Source organism: Teleopsis dalmanni, chromosome 2, assembly GCF_002237135.1.
Source record: "Teleopsis dalmanni isolate 2A chromosome 2, ASM223713v2, whole genome shotgun sequence".
Taxonomy (NCBI): domain Eukaryota; kingdom Metazoa; phylum Arthropoda; class Insecta; order Diptera; family Diopsidae; genus Teleopsis; species Teleopsis dalmanni.
Window position 1 is genome coordinate 115,973,880 of NC_051847.1, and position 18,240 is coordinate 115,992,119.

The window sequence follows — 18,240 nt, forward strand, 5'->3', positions numbered from 1 at the left end:
AAAGTGCAACATTTTAAAGAATTAAATTAAAAATAATTTTAATCTTAAGAATTAAAATAAAAAATTAAGTTTAATTCTAAGAAATATGAAATCTTTATATAGTGAAATAAATGACATGTTACTATTATCATCATTTTAATTCCTTCAGTTTCGATTACTATTTTGCACTCTGTACTTGCTCCGCTGTTGTTCTGAACGCTGTAGAAAATAAATCAACATGAAGTATGTTTCAAAGTGTATAGCAAAGCGCATACTTGAACTTCATACTTGGTGTGCAGATATGTAGCATCGTCTATATCATGCTTTAGTAAAGCCTGCAAACCAAGTATGACGTGCTACCAATTCGCACTGTGTATATATAAGTATGCAGACCAAATTTCGATCTGTAGGCATGTATGCGGTAAGATTACATCTTGTTTCAAAGTGTATAGCAAAACGTATTCTTGGTCTGCATACTTGAAATGCATACTTGTAGCATTGTCTATATCAGGGCTATCCAAAGTACGACCCGCGGGCCGCTTGTGGCCCGCGACTGTTTGTGCGCCCGCGACATGTTTTTCATCTATTACAATTACGCAAATTTTCTTTTGGTATACTAGTAAAACTACAATATTTTATTTTTACGGTATACCTGAGATTTGATTTTAAATTGATAAATAAGGAAAACTAAATTTAACATTATAACCGTATTTATTATGTTATAATATATTTATAATAACAGTTATGAACGTATGTATTTGTTTCTGCGGCCAATCTGTACAGAAATTTGTCTTGGCACGCGATCGCATCTGATCTGGACAGCCCTGCTCTATATCGTGCTCTAAGAAACATCACTTTTAAGCACAGCGTTAACACCTTCAAACTAGTTTAAGGTTTGAACTGTCAGGTGTTAACTGTCAATAGGTATTTGAATTTTATTACAGAGAAAAAGGGCAATAAAAAGAAAAAATAGGATAAAAGAAGAAGATGAATACTTAATTAAAGTATCTGCAGAAAAAGATATAGTAAAATTGTTGGACGGCAAGAAATATAGAAAGGACACAGTTTATGAAATAGTTCGCCAAAAAATAAAATTCGAAAATATTGCCATATTATAAAAAAGTTGTAGTTGCATTTCCGTAGTTTTGTAAATTTTATACGGAATGTTCCTAATATCTTCATTATTTGTTTCTATTTTTTTGGTTACAATATCTTTCTTTTACAATAAAAGTAAAACAATTTGTAGTTTTACTCTATGCTTTTTTAGAATATTTAATATCAACATTTTTGTTTATCGTTTGACAGCTGAGTAATTGACAGCTTCCTTAAAAGTGCTTTTAATTCTTGTGCCTAAAAGCTCTTAAAACGGATTTTAAAATCAGTTTTAAAAGTGATTTTAAGACTCGCATAAACGTAGTGTATATACTTAGTTTTTAAAAATTTAAGACAGCATTTGGACTCTTTTTAACATCTTAAAGATCTCGCGTTTACTGATAACGTATATCTACAAATCAAGTACGAAAACATTTAGAAAAGAAATTTAATTCCATAGTAATTGTATTATAGACCAATGTTTGAAATTAAAGTTATAACCGAAAATAATGCTAAAATGTGATGTTAATTATCACAACATTTAGTGCATCAATGCATTCAAAAACAAAGCTACATTTAAATCGAGATATGCATTTACCACTCCTACGTTAATCTGAGCTCTTGTATTAAATAATATACATAGAAATGCGTTCATAAGTCTCAAAAGATATCCGAAGTGTGCAAAACCTTTGCAGAATCAGAAAACACGTTGCAACATAAACATATAGATGAAGTTCGTAACGTTGTCGTGCTCGGATTTGTGCACACACAAACATGTAGCAAATTACAATATATACTGAATTAAAAGTCATAGACGTCTGCAACTGAGTTTAATCAAAGACGATGGAAAAGACTTTATGCTCTACCTAAAATATAGGACGACTTATTTACACAATACAAGTTTTTGTAATTATGATCGTAATAACCTTTTCACTAGCCTAAGTAATCGTAATATTGATTGTAACCTTACTATTTTGACTCTTCATTATTAAGTTAAGTTAAAATTAAATTTGTAATAAGTTGCAATCAAATTCGTGTTTCACAACTGAACAATTGTGTAGCGATATTATCAAAAATCTAATACTACGTTTACATTATGAGATTAAGAGAACGAGATTAAATTAATCTGGATTTTTTATCTCCACTGTTTACTTTATATATTGGAGACTAATTTTGACGTTTCTCTTGTTGTTTTTATGTCGTGTGTTTCATAAATTTTTATAAATAAAGCATTTAATTACAATTGTGTACAAAAAAGTTATCATATAAATTTAATAAATAATTTTATAACAATAATTTAATAAATATTAGTTATAATGATGTACAAAACTGTTATTGAACAAATTTATTGAAAATTCACCCACTTCATCATTTTCAAATTTTCAATGTTTTTGTTTTATTTGTTTTGACTAGATTTTAACATGTCTTTTCCAATCATTCCAAGATAGTAAAAAATATACGATATTAAGCCATTTGTAGAGTTGCACAGAAAAATAATTATCATTATGAAGGAGATTTAAAACTAATCTCAACCAAAAGAAGATTTAATTTTGTATGGGAGACTTATCAGAGACTTACAACGAGATTTGTACTTTAATCTCGATTTTTGCTTTAATCTATTTTTAATCACACAATGTAAATGCCATATAAAGCAAATATAACCACATAACTAAGTATTGCTACAACTTTCGGCCTTTTTTAATAAACAAAAATAAAAAACTAAATTATTACGAAATGAAGATTTACCGTGTTAAGAAAACTTTAGCGATTTGAAACAAACGTATTAGATTGTAATCAAAATTTACGTTATATATGGCATTTGAATAACCTGCTAACTTATACAACAGAAATAGGTGTATTTATTTTAAAATGTACTACCAAAACAAAAATTATGTTATTTGTAAATATTTAATTTATTTAATATCTATGGTTATAGTGTATAGTGTATGTACTACTAGATTCTGATACGTGAAAAAATTAATGAAATATATATTCCATACAATGTATTGAAATTCCTTCACTTTTTACTACTTGTTAAATTAAAATATAATAGCAACACTGTTCAAATATCATATTTTGTTTTGTCGTGTTTTAGCTTCGTGTCGCTGCGTGTTGACGACGGAAGAAAAATTTTCGCAAAGTTTGGTTTTTCAGTTTTTTACATATTTTTCGTGCAAAAAGTGAAAAAACGTATCATATTAAAGGTGAATATATAATAGCTTATTAATAATATTGAAAATTTTGTGTTAAAATTGAAATATATGAAAATGAGAATTTATTTTTGTGTACTTGTTAAATGGTGTAAGAATTTGTGCTAATTGCGGTTCTTGCGGTGCAAAAAGCATAACAGGAGAAGTAAATGTATATAAATTTTATTAAATAGTGCATTTGTAGCTATTTCTTTACATTAATTATAAAATTAATATTGATGTTTACAAATATTAATCGCGGCAAGGAAAGATTTCACAAACTCTTCCAGTTGCTAGCGGTAAGTGAAAATAAAAATTTTAATTTATTTAACGAAATATGCCTTATCTCTCACAATTGCACTTTATTACCTTTTATCTTTTATGTTCAATTAAGGCTTTGATCGTTTATTTTATGTTTCTTTTATTTGTTGTTCTCCTTTGCGCATCTTCAAAATTTTCTTTTCCTACAGTTTTTCTCACTCAGTGAGCAGCGCTATTTGTTGCTTTCTTTTGGCAACTCTGTTATTCTTATTGATCTAGTTTATGATATTACTAATAAGAATATAAGTGTAAATATTGTTTAATGCCGTCGATATTTAATTACTTTTACTGTGCATCTTGTTTAGTAAGTAGTGTAATTTATATTTATATTTATATTTATATTAGGCGCAGTGATTTTTGTTCTTAACATTTATTTGTTACCAATACAATTACAGCACAAGTCCAAACAAGAATTTGCATTGTAATAAACATGGCGTGACTTAATATATAAAATAGTTTAATAGTTTAATTAGTAGACATTATAGAAAATAATTCAAAATACATTTATATTTTTTTAAATGCTAAAAACTAAAACTATAACTTTTTCAGTAACATGTTTTAATTTTTTTTCACCTTCTTTTATTGCAGAAATAACCGCACATCAAATCATATACTCATAAAAATTTCTTCGTATGTTAATCTAAAGTGTAATGTAATGTAAATAAAATTTTCCGAATGAATTTGAAAATTTTGAATTTAAAGAAAATACATTTTACGAACTATCATTTTAACCAGAACTGTGCATGTACAATAAGTTTTTTAAAAGTGACTGAAAAGTGTGAAAAAAGCACATACTTAACATATATCCCCTAAATAAATGCGTTTAAATATATTAATGGCCGGACACATTACACACATAAATACACCGTATATTGGCATACAATTACTAAGATATTATTATTATTACTATTTAAGTGTTTAATATTATCTTCGATGAGCGATAACGATTCTTTTATATATATATTATATTATTTGTTAGGTATGTTAGTTTAATTTTAGGTCATTTGCCATATTATTACACTATAAACAGTGACGTATGCATTAGATTAGAGTTAAGTTTTATAAACGAAGCATGATTGATGAAAATAAGTCAACTTCGATAAATAATTTCTTATACTTTTATATAATTTCATAAGATTTATTTTCTATGTTTACATGTAGGTTCTAAAAATTAGCATTAAAGTTATAATTATTTTGGATTTTTTTTTATTTATCAAATAAATTTAAAATATAGTCTTTGCATTTGTAAGAAATTCTAAGCAAGATCTATCGATGACGAAATATGAAAAGGCATCACTATTTATTTTCTACTTATTAGCATTTTAATTTCTATTCCCCGCGTGAGTCTTGCATGTTTGATTTCATTTTGTGTTATTGTTTTTACTTTATAAATTTAATTTAATTACTATCTGCATATCTTATATATATCATTTGGCTGATTTATGACTGTTCGTTATGACTATGTGTAGTTTAAAAATAATTAAGATTTTTATGCAGAGAAGCCTTTAATGTTCCACAACATTTTTATGGAAGATTTCAGTGAGAGTTTATGATAAGCATAATGTATCTTTATATTTTACTAGTAGTGAAACTAATTTGATAATTTACCATTTGTTATAGTTATAATTTACCATTTGTTTTACCAGTTATAGTTTACCTGCTGTTTCTTTTTATGCTTAAATCATTCTAAAACTGTTTTGACACTTAAAAAACTGGAGGGGTTTACATACCGAATACAATATGTGACAAATGAATGATCCTTATAAACTTTTTCTAAAAACGATCTAACCACACTTACCATGAATGGAGAAAATATACGAATTGTAACAACAACCAAGAGTTGCATCCAATCTTTATTGTTGATTAAACTGTACTGAGTATTTACTTAGTTCTTCTCATATTTGCAACCTTAATTTTTATAGAGACTATTGCAGTCTTTTCAAATAAGCAAGTTTAATTCCAAAAAAGTTTTAAAACTAGTAATTAAACGTTTTTAAGAACATATAACTTATTTTTTGTATTTGTTATTTTAAGTTTTTTAATAACAAGTTTCAGAATGTGCTTTCTGGTCACGTTATTTATTTAATTTTAGGCATATGATAAATTTAACTTGACTGGGGCATAGTCAACATGATTGATGCAGGGTACATAGAAGCCATTTTAATCGATTCTTCGGAATTTTTACTTTTCATTTATTTCGAAAACATCAATAGAAAGTTCTTAGAAAATCCTACAAATGCTTTTCCTTTTTATTCAGTTTAAAATTTTAAAAATTTAACATTTTATTAAATAACAGCCTTGCTGAACAAATACATCCTATTAAGAAATCGTAACTTAAGAGCACTTGAAACATATTTCGCCAATGTCTATCTTATAATATTATTAATTTCGGATTTCTATCATAAATTAAAATTTTGATCGTTGATTAGTAGTTATTTCAAAATGAGAAATTAATCGATTCTGAAGAGACTTATATTAGTTCTTAAAAGTTAACGATGATAAGAATGAAATATTTTAAATATTTTATTTTTATAAAAGTTTATATTTGTTCAAATTTTCAACGGATATAATTCCGGTAAATATATCTACAAATCTACGTTAAGTTAGTTCAATTTTAAAAGAGTATTAAATCATATGCTACTAAATTTGAACCACCTAATTGCTTGGCATACTAACATTTTTGGTATGTCTTATTTTAACCAATTTTTCAAGAATATTTTATAAAATACGGGGTTCTCTCCACACTACAAACATATTTTGGTTTTTTGTGATAATTTAATTTAATTTGTGATTCATGGTTTATATTTAAATTTCATAATTCATAATTAATATATTATATAGTATAATTATTTGATATATTTTAAATTTTAACTTAATAATTAATAGTTAATAACAGTGGCACGAAAATATGCTCGTCATGTATTTATGTGTGTGCATGTGTGTGTGTTATGTGCTTAAAAAATATTAAAGTATTTACAAATATCAAAACAAAAAACAAAATATATATGTATATAAATTAATAAAATTTTAAATAAATGTTTTTATAGTTTTGTTTAACACATAACACATAAATAAATTATAAAAAAAAAATAAAAATTTATTTAAACTGCGAGATCTAGACCTCAACATAAAATACGTACTAATATATCAAGAACTCAAACTAAAACTTGTATCCGAGTATCAGCAAGTTTGTTAACTTCGCTTACTGACTGCATTTAAAAGATAATTTATCTAAGATTCTACATAAAACGGAAAAGAAAACAAAAGAAAATAAAATTAAACCATTAAAAGTATCTGCAGAATACAGAACACACGTTAAGGCAGGCGTCGCATTCGGAATTTTTATGCTCCACACATTTGCCACTACCGTTGTGGCGATTTTCAATTTTATTTTATGATTTCTTTTTTTCATATATTTTATACTATTTTATTTTTATTATTATCAAACGTCTGCAACTGGAAATATTCTCTCTTTTTCGCTTATTCTTTTATTTAAAGAATTCAAGTTTTTTGCCATTTGAAACCTCAACTCTTTTCGCGTTCTTCTTTTCCCATCACTCATCATCGCATTATTTGAAACGTTAGAATCTTAACATATTATGGATAACTCAACAACCACATCAGCGGATATATCGCTACTACAGCAAACAGTCAATAAATCTGCAGATACTACATCGACTCTTAACAATAACAACAATAATTTTAATATAACTACAATAACAACGGCTACAACTAACGGCACTAAAGAGAATAACAGTAACACAACAACAACCGCACTACCAACAACTTTATCTTCATCATCATCATCATCATCATCATCACCATCAGCGTCAGCAACAACTCTGATACCGATTGTTGTTACATCCGCCAATAGTGGTGCTGCTCCAAACTCATCGCCAAATTCATTGAATTCTTCACAGCTTTTAAACTCAACAGCAGCGAATAGTGAGGTGAGTTCATTTTATTATTTTATATATTGTAAAATATTTCTTCCTAGTGTTTTGTCTGTCAAGTGTACACCTATTTTGTATTCTTATTATGTTATATGCTCAAACACTACAATATATTGTTTATTGTCTTTCAGCTTAGATAAACATATAAACATAAACATATACGAGTACATATATATATATATATATATAGTAGAAATATTCCTATAAAGATACCACATACCAAATACCAATAACATTTTCTATATCTAACAAGTGTTTTTATCTTTTTAAGCATCTACAAGTATTCTCTTTTTAATTCTCTTTTAGTTTTTGCTTTAGTTTATTGTGTTGTTAATTTTGTTGTTGCCATTTCCTCTTCTAGTCACTTATTGATTAATAAATATAATTTATTTATTTGAACTCTCCACTACCATATATGTTGAACGCCAAAGTAGGTAGGTGCAGATGGGTGTGATGTGAATATTTTGCATTAAACATCACTTTGTAATTTAAAATTATACACCATAGTGACAAAAACAAAACAATATAGGCTAAATAAAGGTTGGAACTAGAGTTGAGAGGAGGAATGATGGGGGAAATATACACAAGCAATGTTCAACGTCAGTTAATGTAACAACAAATTTTCAAAAAAATAATTATAGACCGGTAAATTTTCCGAAAATCGTAATTGGTCGGTCAACTTAACTCAGTAATTCTACTATTTATTAAACACAGTTTCGTGAAAGACTCAGAATAGTTTCTTAACCCAAAGTTTGTTTGTTAACTGTATCACAATTAGTCAGTGGATTAGGAATCAGTGTCAGGAGTCAGTGGATTACAATTTCTTCAGAACGTTAAAACACATAAACCGACGGTGCTTTTAATAAATGCTGTAGTTCAGAGATGAATGTATTCCTCTAGGTTAGGTTAGGTTTGATTATACCGGCGATCCCAAGGGATCCATTTAGGCCCATCGGCCCATTGTATTATCATATAATTAAAAACTCAGGGGTTAAAAAAATTTAGAACCTTTGATGTTTTTCTCTAAGTCCATCTCTAATTTTAAATGCCTCATTACTTCAGTTATAAGCAAATAATGGAAAACAAAACTGCAAAGAAGAATATTGTAGGTCTATAGAATAAAAGTATAGTACATTCTTCGTGGCCTAGCTAAAACAAGGAGTATATTATAAATCGTAATAGTATTTTTTTGAAGATACTATTACGATTTAACAAAACAAATTAGAGTAACATAAGTGGTTAAAAACATATAGAAGGAAAGAGTAGAATCAGTTTGGAACAGTTTATTATAAAGAAGCTTTTGATTAATTGATCTAATGGTATTATTACGACAAATAAATCTAAAATCTGTTTCTAAAATAATAGAAACAGACAGAAGAGTAGAAGCAGTTGGAAGAGTATATTATAAAGAAACTCTTGATTAGTTGATATAGAATTACGATTTTCCAATAGAAATTAGGCTGAAATAAGTAAGTAGAAGCAGATAGATCCATATATCTTTTTAAAAGAATCGCAAAGCATTTTTTGTGACATCCTTTTTAATAGGATTTAAGATGTTTAACACTTACATCATAGAGATATTATGTATCAAAACACGTCTACATTATAATATAAAGCGTTTACATAAATTAAATAGATATTATTATTTTATGGGAGATCGAAGAGCTATCACATTTATTTGAATCTTATAGCCTTTTTTGACATTTTGTAAAAAGCTTGTGAACTCCCCAAATGAACTACTCCCCTGTAATATCTTCCTGTCCTAAAATATAATCTCTTCATCTTCATGAACTATTGAACTAAAAACTAAATACTCAGTAAACGAATTGCTAAACGAATGAAATTGAATTAACTAAAATGCACAACTCTGTGCACATTATAGTACTATTAATAATAGACACTCGCAATATTTACTGTCTTAAAGATTATAATTTGAGGTTTAAAGTGTTGACATCTGTGTATTATCTAACTAAGACAATTCAGAAACGCTTACAAGTGGTAAGAACTACTTATATTCAAACTCTATATATTTCCAAACGAAAATATATATAGTCATATTTCCAAACTGATTGAGGTGTTAAAAGTTCTAAATATTTTTTAGGTGGTTGAAACAAAGGCTTGATTAACTTTATTTAGTTTGTTCTGCATGTGACATTTATTGGTAAAGTAATAAATGTAGGTAGGCCGTTGTGTGAGATGTTGGTATCTATGAGCACCAAATTTAACTTATTCTCAATCATTGAACTGTTTACTTCGAAATTTGATGAATATGAGATATATACTTAATCGCATTAATTTTGTTTTGGTGCTGTTTATGTTAATTTTGAATATCAAAAAATCCAAGTAAAATAATCATCAGTAAAAAAACGACTACCATACAACGATGCTATCATCAAAATTGAGGTTATTGAACGAGTACCTAAGTTTAAATACATTGGTTGCTGGCTAAATGAAGAGTGGACATCAGATCAAGAAATTAAATGTCAAATAGAGATGGCTAATATCTCTTTCCGCAAATGCAAAAATTTATATGTAATACCAACGTCAGCATCAATTTATGCATCCGCTACGTAAAGTGCTATGTCGTCTGGTCCATTCTACTCTATAGCTTGGAATCTTGGACTTCGAAGCTTTTGAAATGTGATGCTACAGATGTATTCTGAAGATTCCTTAGACGGATAAAGTGTCAAATGAAGAAGTTTTAATAAGATTGTTAAAAGATGGAGAACTTGTAAAAACTATTAAAATAAGAAAAACGAGCTATTTTGGTCATATCATCCGAGGTCCAAAATATGAATTGCTGCAACTGATTGTGGAAAGCAGAATCAAAGGGAAGAAAACAAATGTCGATTGAAGACTTGGTACAGACTGCTATAGACAGGAAAAACTTCCAAACCATTATTTCTTACATATTGTAATTTATGTGATTATATAACATTCAATTTTTGAATAAACAAAGAAGAAAAATGTTAAAGACTAAAGACTATAAGACTAAAAGTCTTATAAGTTTCAATATCTTTTCAATATTAGGTATTCGTAAAAATTCAGAGAATTTCGGTTGAACTTGCATGCAATTGCCTGCCTGAGATACTTAAACCCATGATTTTATTACATGGTTTTAAAGGAATGCAACCGAATGTTTTCACTAATTGTGATATGCTTACAATAATTATAAACTTCTGTCACTTCATTGTGTGGTTTGCATATACTTAAAATATTTTCAACACATAAAAAATAATTATTATAAATTTAAACTTGGATTGGTTAAAGATATCATCTACTTATTTATTTACTTACTTACTATCTTATTTAAATGGCCATAACAATCCGTTATCGAGTTTTGGCCTAACGAACATACTCCACTGGCGGTCGATTTGACGTTACCCTAACACAATCCTTGGGAATGGGACTACGTCTTGGGAATGGGACTTGATGTACGCAAGGCTTGCGTTCAAGTTAAATTTTTATTTAAATTTTTTCAAGTTAAATGCAATCAGACACGTTACCTTGTGTTCTCACTGTCAAAGCATTGCGTCTTTCCTCTCCAAAAGATATTATCTAGCAACGTAAATCGTTTCTATTTAGGAGAAAACACTCATTATGAGTCCTCTAAAAGATAGCGTGTAAAGCATTTTTTCACAATGAAACGCAAAATACTCCCGCTTTAAGATACGGGTGAGCTTTACGATTCTTTAAGAAGACCTTAATAATAAATTAAGAAGTGTTTAAAGTGTTATTTGGCAGTTTGAAGAAAAAGGTATAAAATTGCTTAGTATGTGTTTAATTAATTTTAAAAATTACTTATATTTGAATAAAGAATTTTGTTTTATCTGAAACGATTTTGTTTTATTATGTGTTATTATTTAATTTAAGATATGTTTGTACTAAAATGTTTGGTTCAGTTATCACGAGTGCTACCAAAATAATGCCAGTGGGTTTCCAACTTAACAACCACATTCGGAAAATCAGTTAGTGTGTTAAGAATGTAAGGAGTGGTTAATTCAATGTTAATAATAACATACAATTCGTGATCGCCATAACTCTAGTTTACTCGAACACTCCTTGAAGGGCCATTTTTTAACTACGCTCAGGTTTAGAGCGAATTAGTTTGCCAGGGAGTACATAAATCTTATAAGAAAATAGGATTAGAAGGTCTGATTATTTAGTATATATCGATAGAATAGCAAAATCAAAATTTTTTTAATTTAAAATATTAATGCGCTAGATTGCCATTGCTTGTTTTTCGTAATTTTAACAATAACATTTATTAAACTTCCTCGTAATTTAAAGTTTTTATAAAGTATTAATTCTTAGTTAAAACATGGACGTTGTATCACTCTTATTATATAAACAAGTTTTAAAATAGCAGCTATTAATAACAACGTTTTGGACTATTAGAGCAGGACTATTAGGTGTGGTAGAAAATGACTCCTGTCGACTCTGTCATGAGGAGAAGGAAACCTCAGAACATATTCTATGCAACTGTCCAGCGGTGGCAAGTCGTAGACCCGATTACCTTGGAAGCGGGATATTAGTCCCAAGTCAAACAGGTAAAATTAAGCCCACAGCAATTACAAAATTTATAAATAGTCTAAAATTGTCCTAGTTGGGCCTTTAGGCGTGCAATAGATTTTTTAGGTCGGGGTGCTTTAATAACTTATTACTTAAATAATAATAATTATTAGAGCATATAATTAGACAAATTTTGTATTATTATTGAAAAGAAAGGGATAATGCACTGCGACTTAAAAGATTAATTGTGTCCCTTAGTCGGATTAGAGTGTTTCTCCAAGTTCGATTTCTTGAATGAAATACAGTATAGAGCCTATCTTTCCTAATCTTGGATCCTTATGATCCATGAAATATTCTCCTATGTGTTTCTTCCGCTTGTGCATCAATGCCGGACACTCCCCAAGCATATGGTATGGAGTTTCTCTCTCTTCTTTACAGTATCTGCAGTCTCTACAGTCTGAGTGGATTGAATTTCTAAGATCGATAGGTGATTATTCAATCTGTGACCGGTCAATAATCCCGCAATAATACTTAGGTAATTTTTTGATTGTGCTATGTAATCTTTGATGCGTTTTAGGTTGTAAGTCCCTAAAAGCATTTTAGATTGTGGTAGTCTTGGTAGCCTTTCCCAATAGAGTTCTCCCTCTTTTTCCTATGCGCCCTTCATAAGAATGGATAGAGTTCCTTTGCCTAGACCACAGAATGATTCTGGGCCTATCATTCTTGAAACCGCGTCTCTTGCAAATTTATCTACCATTTCATTGTATATATATATATACAAAATTTTAAAATGATCATAAATGTATGTAGAGAATTATTAAGCCAAAAGCAACATCTCTGTCCTAACATCATTGACAGAAACAATTGTTATATATTGAAAATTGCCAACTGCAATTCCATTTCTCTATTAAACTGAATTATTTCAATTATATATTTTATAATTTTTCATTAGTTGTGCAAAAATATTTAAAAAAATTATGTATAAAGATGATCATTATTAAAAGAAATTAACATAAAACACAGAAGTGCTAGCTAACAGCATTAAAAAAAACAAAGGAATTACTTCACGAATTTATGAATTTTTTTTTCATAACTTTAAAATACATTAACAAATTATTTTATTAAATGTTATATATGTCGGATTTGACTAACAAAAAGCCATATTTCTGTTAAGAGAAAATAACAAGAGAAAAGTGCAAATATTAAATTTATTTTTACGAATTCGCATTAATTTACAATGCATTAAAAATTTTTTAGATTATTTTCTCTTAAAAATAACATAAGAGAAAAGTGCTAGACAACAGCATTAAAAAACCAAATATTTTAACTAAAACTTCAATATTTTTTTTTATAAATATTGTACATTGTTTTTTTTTTCAACATTCACGATGCAATACAACAATTGTTGTGTAGGAATAGTTATGTATCGTATTTGACCGAAAAAAAGACATCTTGCTGTTCACATTACTCTACTCTCCACCTTCCCAAAAACTGGATACTTCTTTCTTCTCATTTTCCAATAGCATTTCACGTTTAAAAGCTATATTTCTCTTTTTTTTATTTCTTATTTAATTAATGGAATTGATTTTTCGATACTCTTAACGTGGCTCTTCTCGCTGTTTTTGTTGTTGTTGATTTAAGTCATTTTGGTCGTGAATAATAGATGGCTTTCATGTGGACTACTTCAGCCTTACTTTTATAAACTTTTGTTTGCTAACTGATTTCTGAACTTGTAATATTATGGTTTTTTTTATTTCTTTCGCCGTTAGTCTGTGCGTAGCGTTTAAAAGGTAATAACAAATAACATCGGTGAAGTGAAGTTTTTGTCTTCATTTTCGGTACAATCTAAAGACGACATAATTTTTAATAATTAGTGAAATTCGAAGGTAGATAATAATATTCAAATTGGAGAATAAAATCAACATATTCGTAATATGCGCGATGTTGCAGATTTTTACGCATCACGGGTATGTGATTAGTTCCAAATTATAAAATAATGAACTCTAATTAAAAAACTTAACATTAATTATTAACAATTGCACTACCAACAATATCCATAACAATAATTTAAAATTTTCGTAATTTATTAAACATGTTTTCAGTTAATATATATACATATATATATTTGTATATATTGTAAAACAATATGTGCTCTAAATATTTGCTAATTTATCTAATCTTATCGAATCGAAATTTGTTTTTATTTCGATTGCAATTTGGCTTAAAAATTGTCGTTAAGTAGTTCAGTTTAAAGTATTGAATTTATGAACAAGAAATGTAATATATATATATATATATATATATATATATATTGTATATATACATTTACACATAAAATCAATTATAATTCTATATCGTCTATAAATTGCGTAAAATTTGGTTTGCGTAAAAATTGCCTTCGACCGTTTTTTCACAATTAACATACTTCTCGAATGTATTAGTATTTTTCGTTTTATAATTATTAAATATTAAATATTTTTAAAATCATTTTAGAAATTTTATGACGTCGTTAATGGCGAGTAATTGTTCATTAAAAAGCCTTTTCATGAACAATGTTGTTTTTATTTCATTTGCAATTTTTTTCCTAACCCGTTTTCCACGTGATTTTTCTGGATAGATAATTAAAAAAGATATTTTATACTTTTTGAAATTTTGTTCAGTTAGACTCAAATTCTTGTTTTAAATAACAACAAAAATTTTGTTTTGTTATTCAAATTTTGGAATTTCGTTAAGAATTCTGTGTATTGTGATTAAAAATGTTTGCAAAAGTTAATTTGTTTAAAAAAAAAAAATTTTCAATTTGTTTCAAAATCTTTTATTGATTTGGAAATATTTTTAATATAAAAGATTATTTTTCAACGGTGCAGAGAAAGGTATATTACAGTAAAAGTTTTACTTTATATTTGTATAAAAATTAGTAAAGATAAATATTGTTCGTTTTTTTCGGAATTATCATGTTTAATATATCCAGTAATGTTACTGTGCAACAAGTTATTTAATCCTTTTTAAGTCGGTTAGTCGTAATAATCGCGCTTAACAGCATAATCTTCGTATTTCTTCAATCAACTGTATTCATTCTTCTTTGTGACAGTTCATAATTGTTCTCGATGTTGTTATTAAAAAGCCCATGTAAAAGGTTAAGATGGTATAAGTGACGCCAATTCTATGAACATTCTGACTTTTGAAGCTTTTGCATTTATGTGAAAATACTAAACTTGCAATTTCAGAATAAATCTCAATAATACAATCATGCCTTAACTATAGCAACAGATAATCGAGTAAAGTTCTAATTTTTCGATAGTGTGGTAAATAAAGACGATTACTTATAACAATTTGTCTAAATATTGTATAAATTTTAGTTTAACATTCTTGTATGTCGGTAATATTCTCAGGGATTTCATTTTACGTATTATGTGTCTCATCAGTGAATTGTCTTCTTTACAAACTTTCGGTTAAAATTAAAACGACTGAAAAATATTTTTCATAATATCTTTAGTATACGGATACGTTGCACCTACAGTATTTTAAATACCTATTTAGACCCAGATGGACTTATGCGATCGCATACTCAAAAGTAAAAGATTTTTTCAAACGTATGTTGAACGTTTGGTGCTCACGTTCCAATAAGGAGACGTCCATAGATTTTGATTACTAGGATCAAATTGGTGCTGTTTTACTGCTCTGGAACGTTAAAATTAGTAGTTAAAATCTGAGCTTCATGTTTACAGACTCTATCAAAAATGATATCAAGAAAAGAAAGTATATATAAGTGAATAAGACAAATTTAAAGAAAGAAGCGCAAATAGTATATGGTAGTCGTCGACTAGCCCGACATACAATAACATAGGTGTAGCTCATCATAGCAGAGTAAAAGTATAAAGGATTATGGGATGAAATACATCAGTTCTTACAGAACAAAGACTGTTACAGGGATTTAATTTGCGCTCTTGGTTTCGTATAGAAAAGTTAAAGTATAACATATATTTAAGTACATATAATACTTACTAAAGCATAAATGTTTTTTATTAATTGGCAAAGAAGTAATAATATTAATAATAGCACATTTAATCGTAGAGTGTATTTACAATATATGTAAATTTACTGAACTAATCTTGTTTACTTAAACATTCAAGAAGTTGCCTATAATTAAATAATTTTCACAATGATTACTAAGCATTTACATTTTTTAAGTGTAGAACCATACATTGAAAGATGTATTTACTTCATTAATCTGCTTAAATGTATTTCGCGAAATTAGTTAATAAACATGGCGAACTGCAAGACCTCCCCTTGAATAACATTATAATCTTTGCTAACGGTTCTAAGTGGTTCTAAACCTTGAGTTTTTAATTATATGGTAACACAATGGTCCTTAGTGGAACCCTTAGAATTACCGGTATAACCTAACCTAACCTAGTTAATAAACAAAAAGTTTTATTGTAATAATCTGACCCGTAAAATATGTTAAGGATCTGTTGAGAAAAATTACAAAGTGTCTGAAGTGAAGTATTCTAGCTTAAAATCTTAGCAAGTAGATGGCCGTGAGAAATATTTACCGCTAGATTTGTACTAATATCGAGCCAATCTGCAATATACATTTCTACAAATAAACATCAAAAATAGACAGAAAGTATAAATGGGTTTAGCAGTGTACTGTGTCTTCAGAAAAACGTCACTACTTGTGAAACAGTCTAGTAAGATGAGTTTGCTTGCTTGCAGTAAAATGATATATTATTTATATTATTAAAGCAATATTTTTTGTGATTAAAGTTGACTGATTCTTTATACATATGTAGGTATTTCGAGATGCTATATACCATATGTTTTTGTTAAGTCCATACAGAACATATATATTATGTTATATGTTTATATAACATAAACAGGTTTAACACTACTTTAGCAATATATTTTCAACAAAGTAAGCTTGTTCGACCTTGAAAGGATGGCCTGAGCTTTGTTTCCTGCTCAACCCTAACACCAACAATCTATGGTATTAGTGTCAAACCTTAGGAGTTCTACCAAATGGCAAACACCCGCGAGTGACTCTAAGGTTAATTACCCTAGTCCCTAAACCTTTAGAAATAGTGATGGTGAATAAACATGAACTAAACATACCCTAAACACATATATATATAATATAAACATATATTAAAAATATAAAAATACATTAAATATATTAAAAATTGCTAAAAAATTATTATTAAATCTACTTAAAATTATTAAAAACATTAATAATATTAAAAATTATTAAAACATTACTATTATAAAATACTATTTATTAAAAGTCTTATCAGTCCACACAAACGTCCGTACAATATGGATTCAAAATCTACAAACTCCCTTTCGGAAGCTAAAAAGTCTCAGTCCTCTGTCAGTTTCCACTGACGCGTTTCGTCTGGGAACTACCCAGACTCATCAGAGTGGATTTAAAATTCTTATAAAGTCGTCGTTAAGTATTTATAAAAGTATTTATAAAAGCTTATAAGAGATTGCTTAAGATTATTAACAAATTTGAGTTTCGCGTTCAAAAATTATATACATTATATATAGTCGATACATATTTTAATATTAAGAAATTATTAAAAATTGGCGATGTTTGCCGTTGTTTAGTGGTAATGAAACCTAGTTATCAACTTTCAGGGGTGCTGTGGCAGGCCCTAATTTGTTTTTTTAAAATCTGTTCTACATTTTTTTTCTTTCCAATAGGTTACTAGAAAATGATATAACTAATTTGATCAGTAAAAACATTTTTTTCCTATACAATTGAGGTCTACTCTAATGATGAGTTAGTTGTTCATCAAACGACTCTCTTATCTCTTATGGGCGATTTCGCGGTCGTAACTGAAGTCTTAAAACTGTCATAAGTACAAATAAATTCAGTAAAGTTGATGATTCAAGCCAGTATTGAGAATAATTTATGACAGAGAAAATGGCCCTTAATTACACTTTATTGTTAGAAACGATATTTAACTTGACTTGATATTTCGCGTTAATTAAATAAACCGATTTTAAACTCTTTTATTAATTTAATAAGAGATTGAAAGCATCATAAGTCTTGTTCAATTTAATAAATAAAATTAAATAAGACTTTATTATTTATTATTACGTTTGAATTTGATATTACCAATAAAAATTAAAAATAATTTGCAACATATAAAATATATTTTTATCGAAATACAATAAAATAAAATTTG

The 18,240-nt window shown here is 27.9% G+C and overlaps 1 protein-coding gene across 5 annotated transcripts in view; it reads left to right on the forward strand.

Moving 5' to 3' along the window:
* The first annotated feature begins 3,145 nt into the window (after positions 1–3,145).
* LOC119678411 (serine/threonine-protein phosphatase 2A 56 kDa regulatory subunit gamma isoform-like) overlaps positions 3,146–18,240 on the forward strand; it is a 41,750-nt gene continuing 26,655 nt past the window's right edge. Inside the window, exons 1-2 of one of the 5 annotated variants that reach the window (XM_038090223.1) lie at positions 3,146–3,275; positions 6,701–7,531. In XM_038090223.1, coding sequence (XP_037946151.1) covers positions 7,181–7,531 — 351 coding nt within the window. In that variant the 5' untranslated portion in view covers positions 3,146–3,275; positions 6,701–7,180. Of the gene's footprint in view, positions 3,276–6,694; positions 7,532–18,240 lie in introns of those variants that run through there. The other 4 variants (XM_038090224.1, XM_038090225.1, XM_038090222.1 and 1 more) reach the window with 4 other exon arrangements.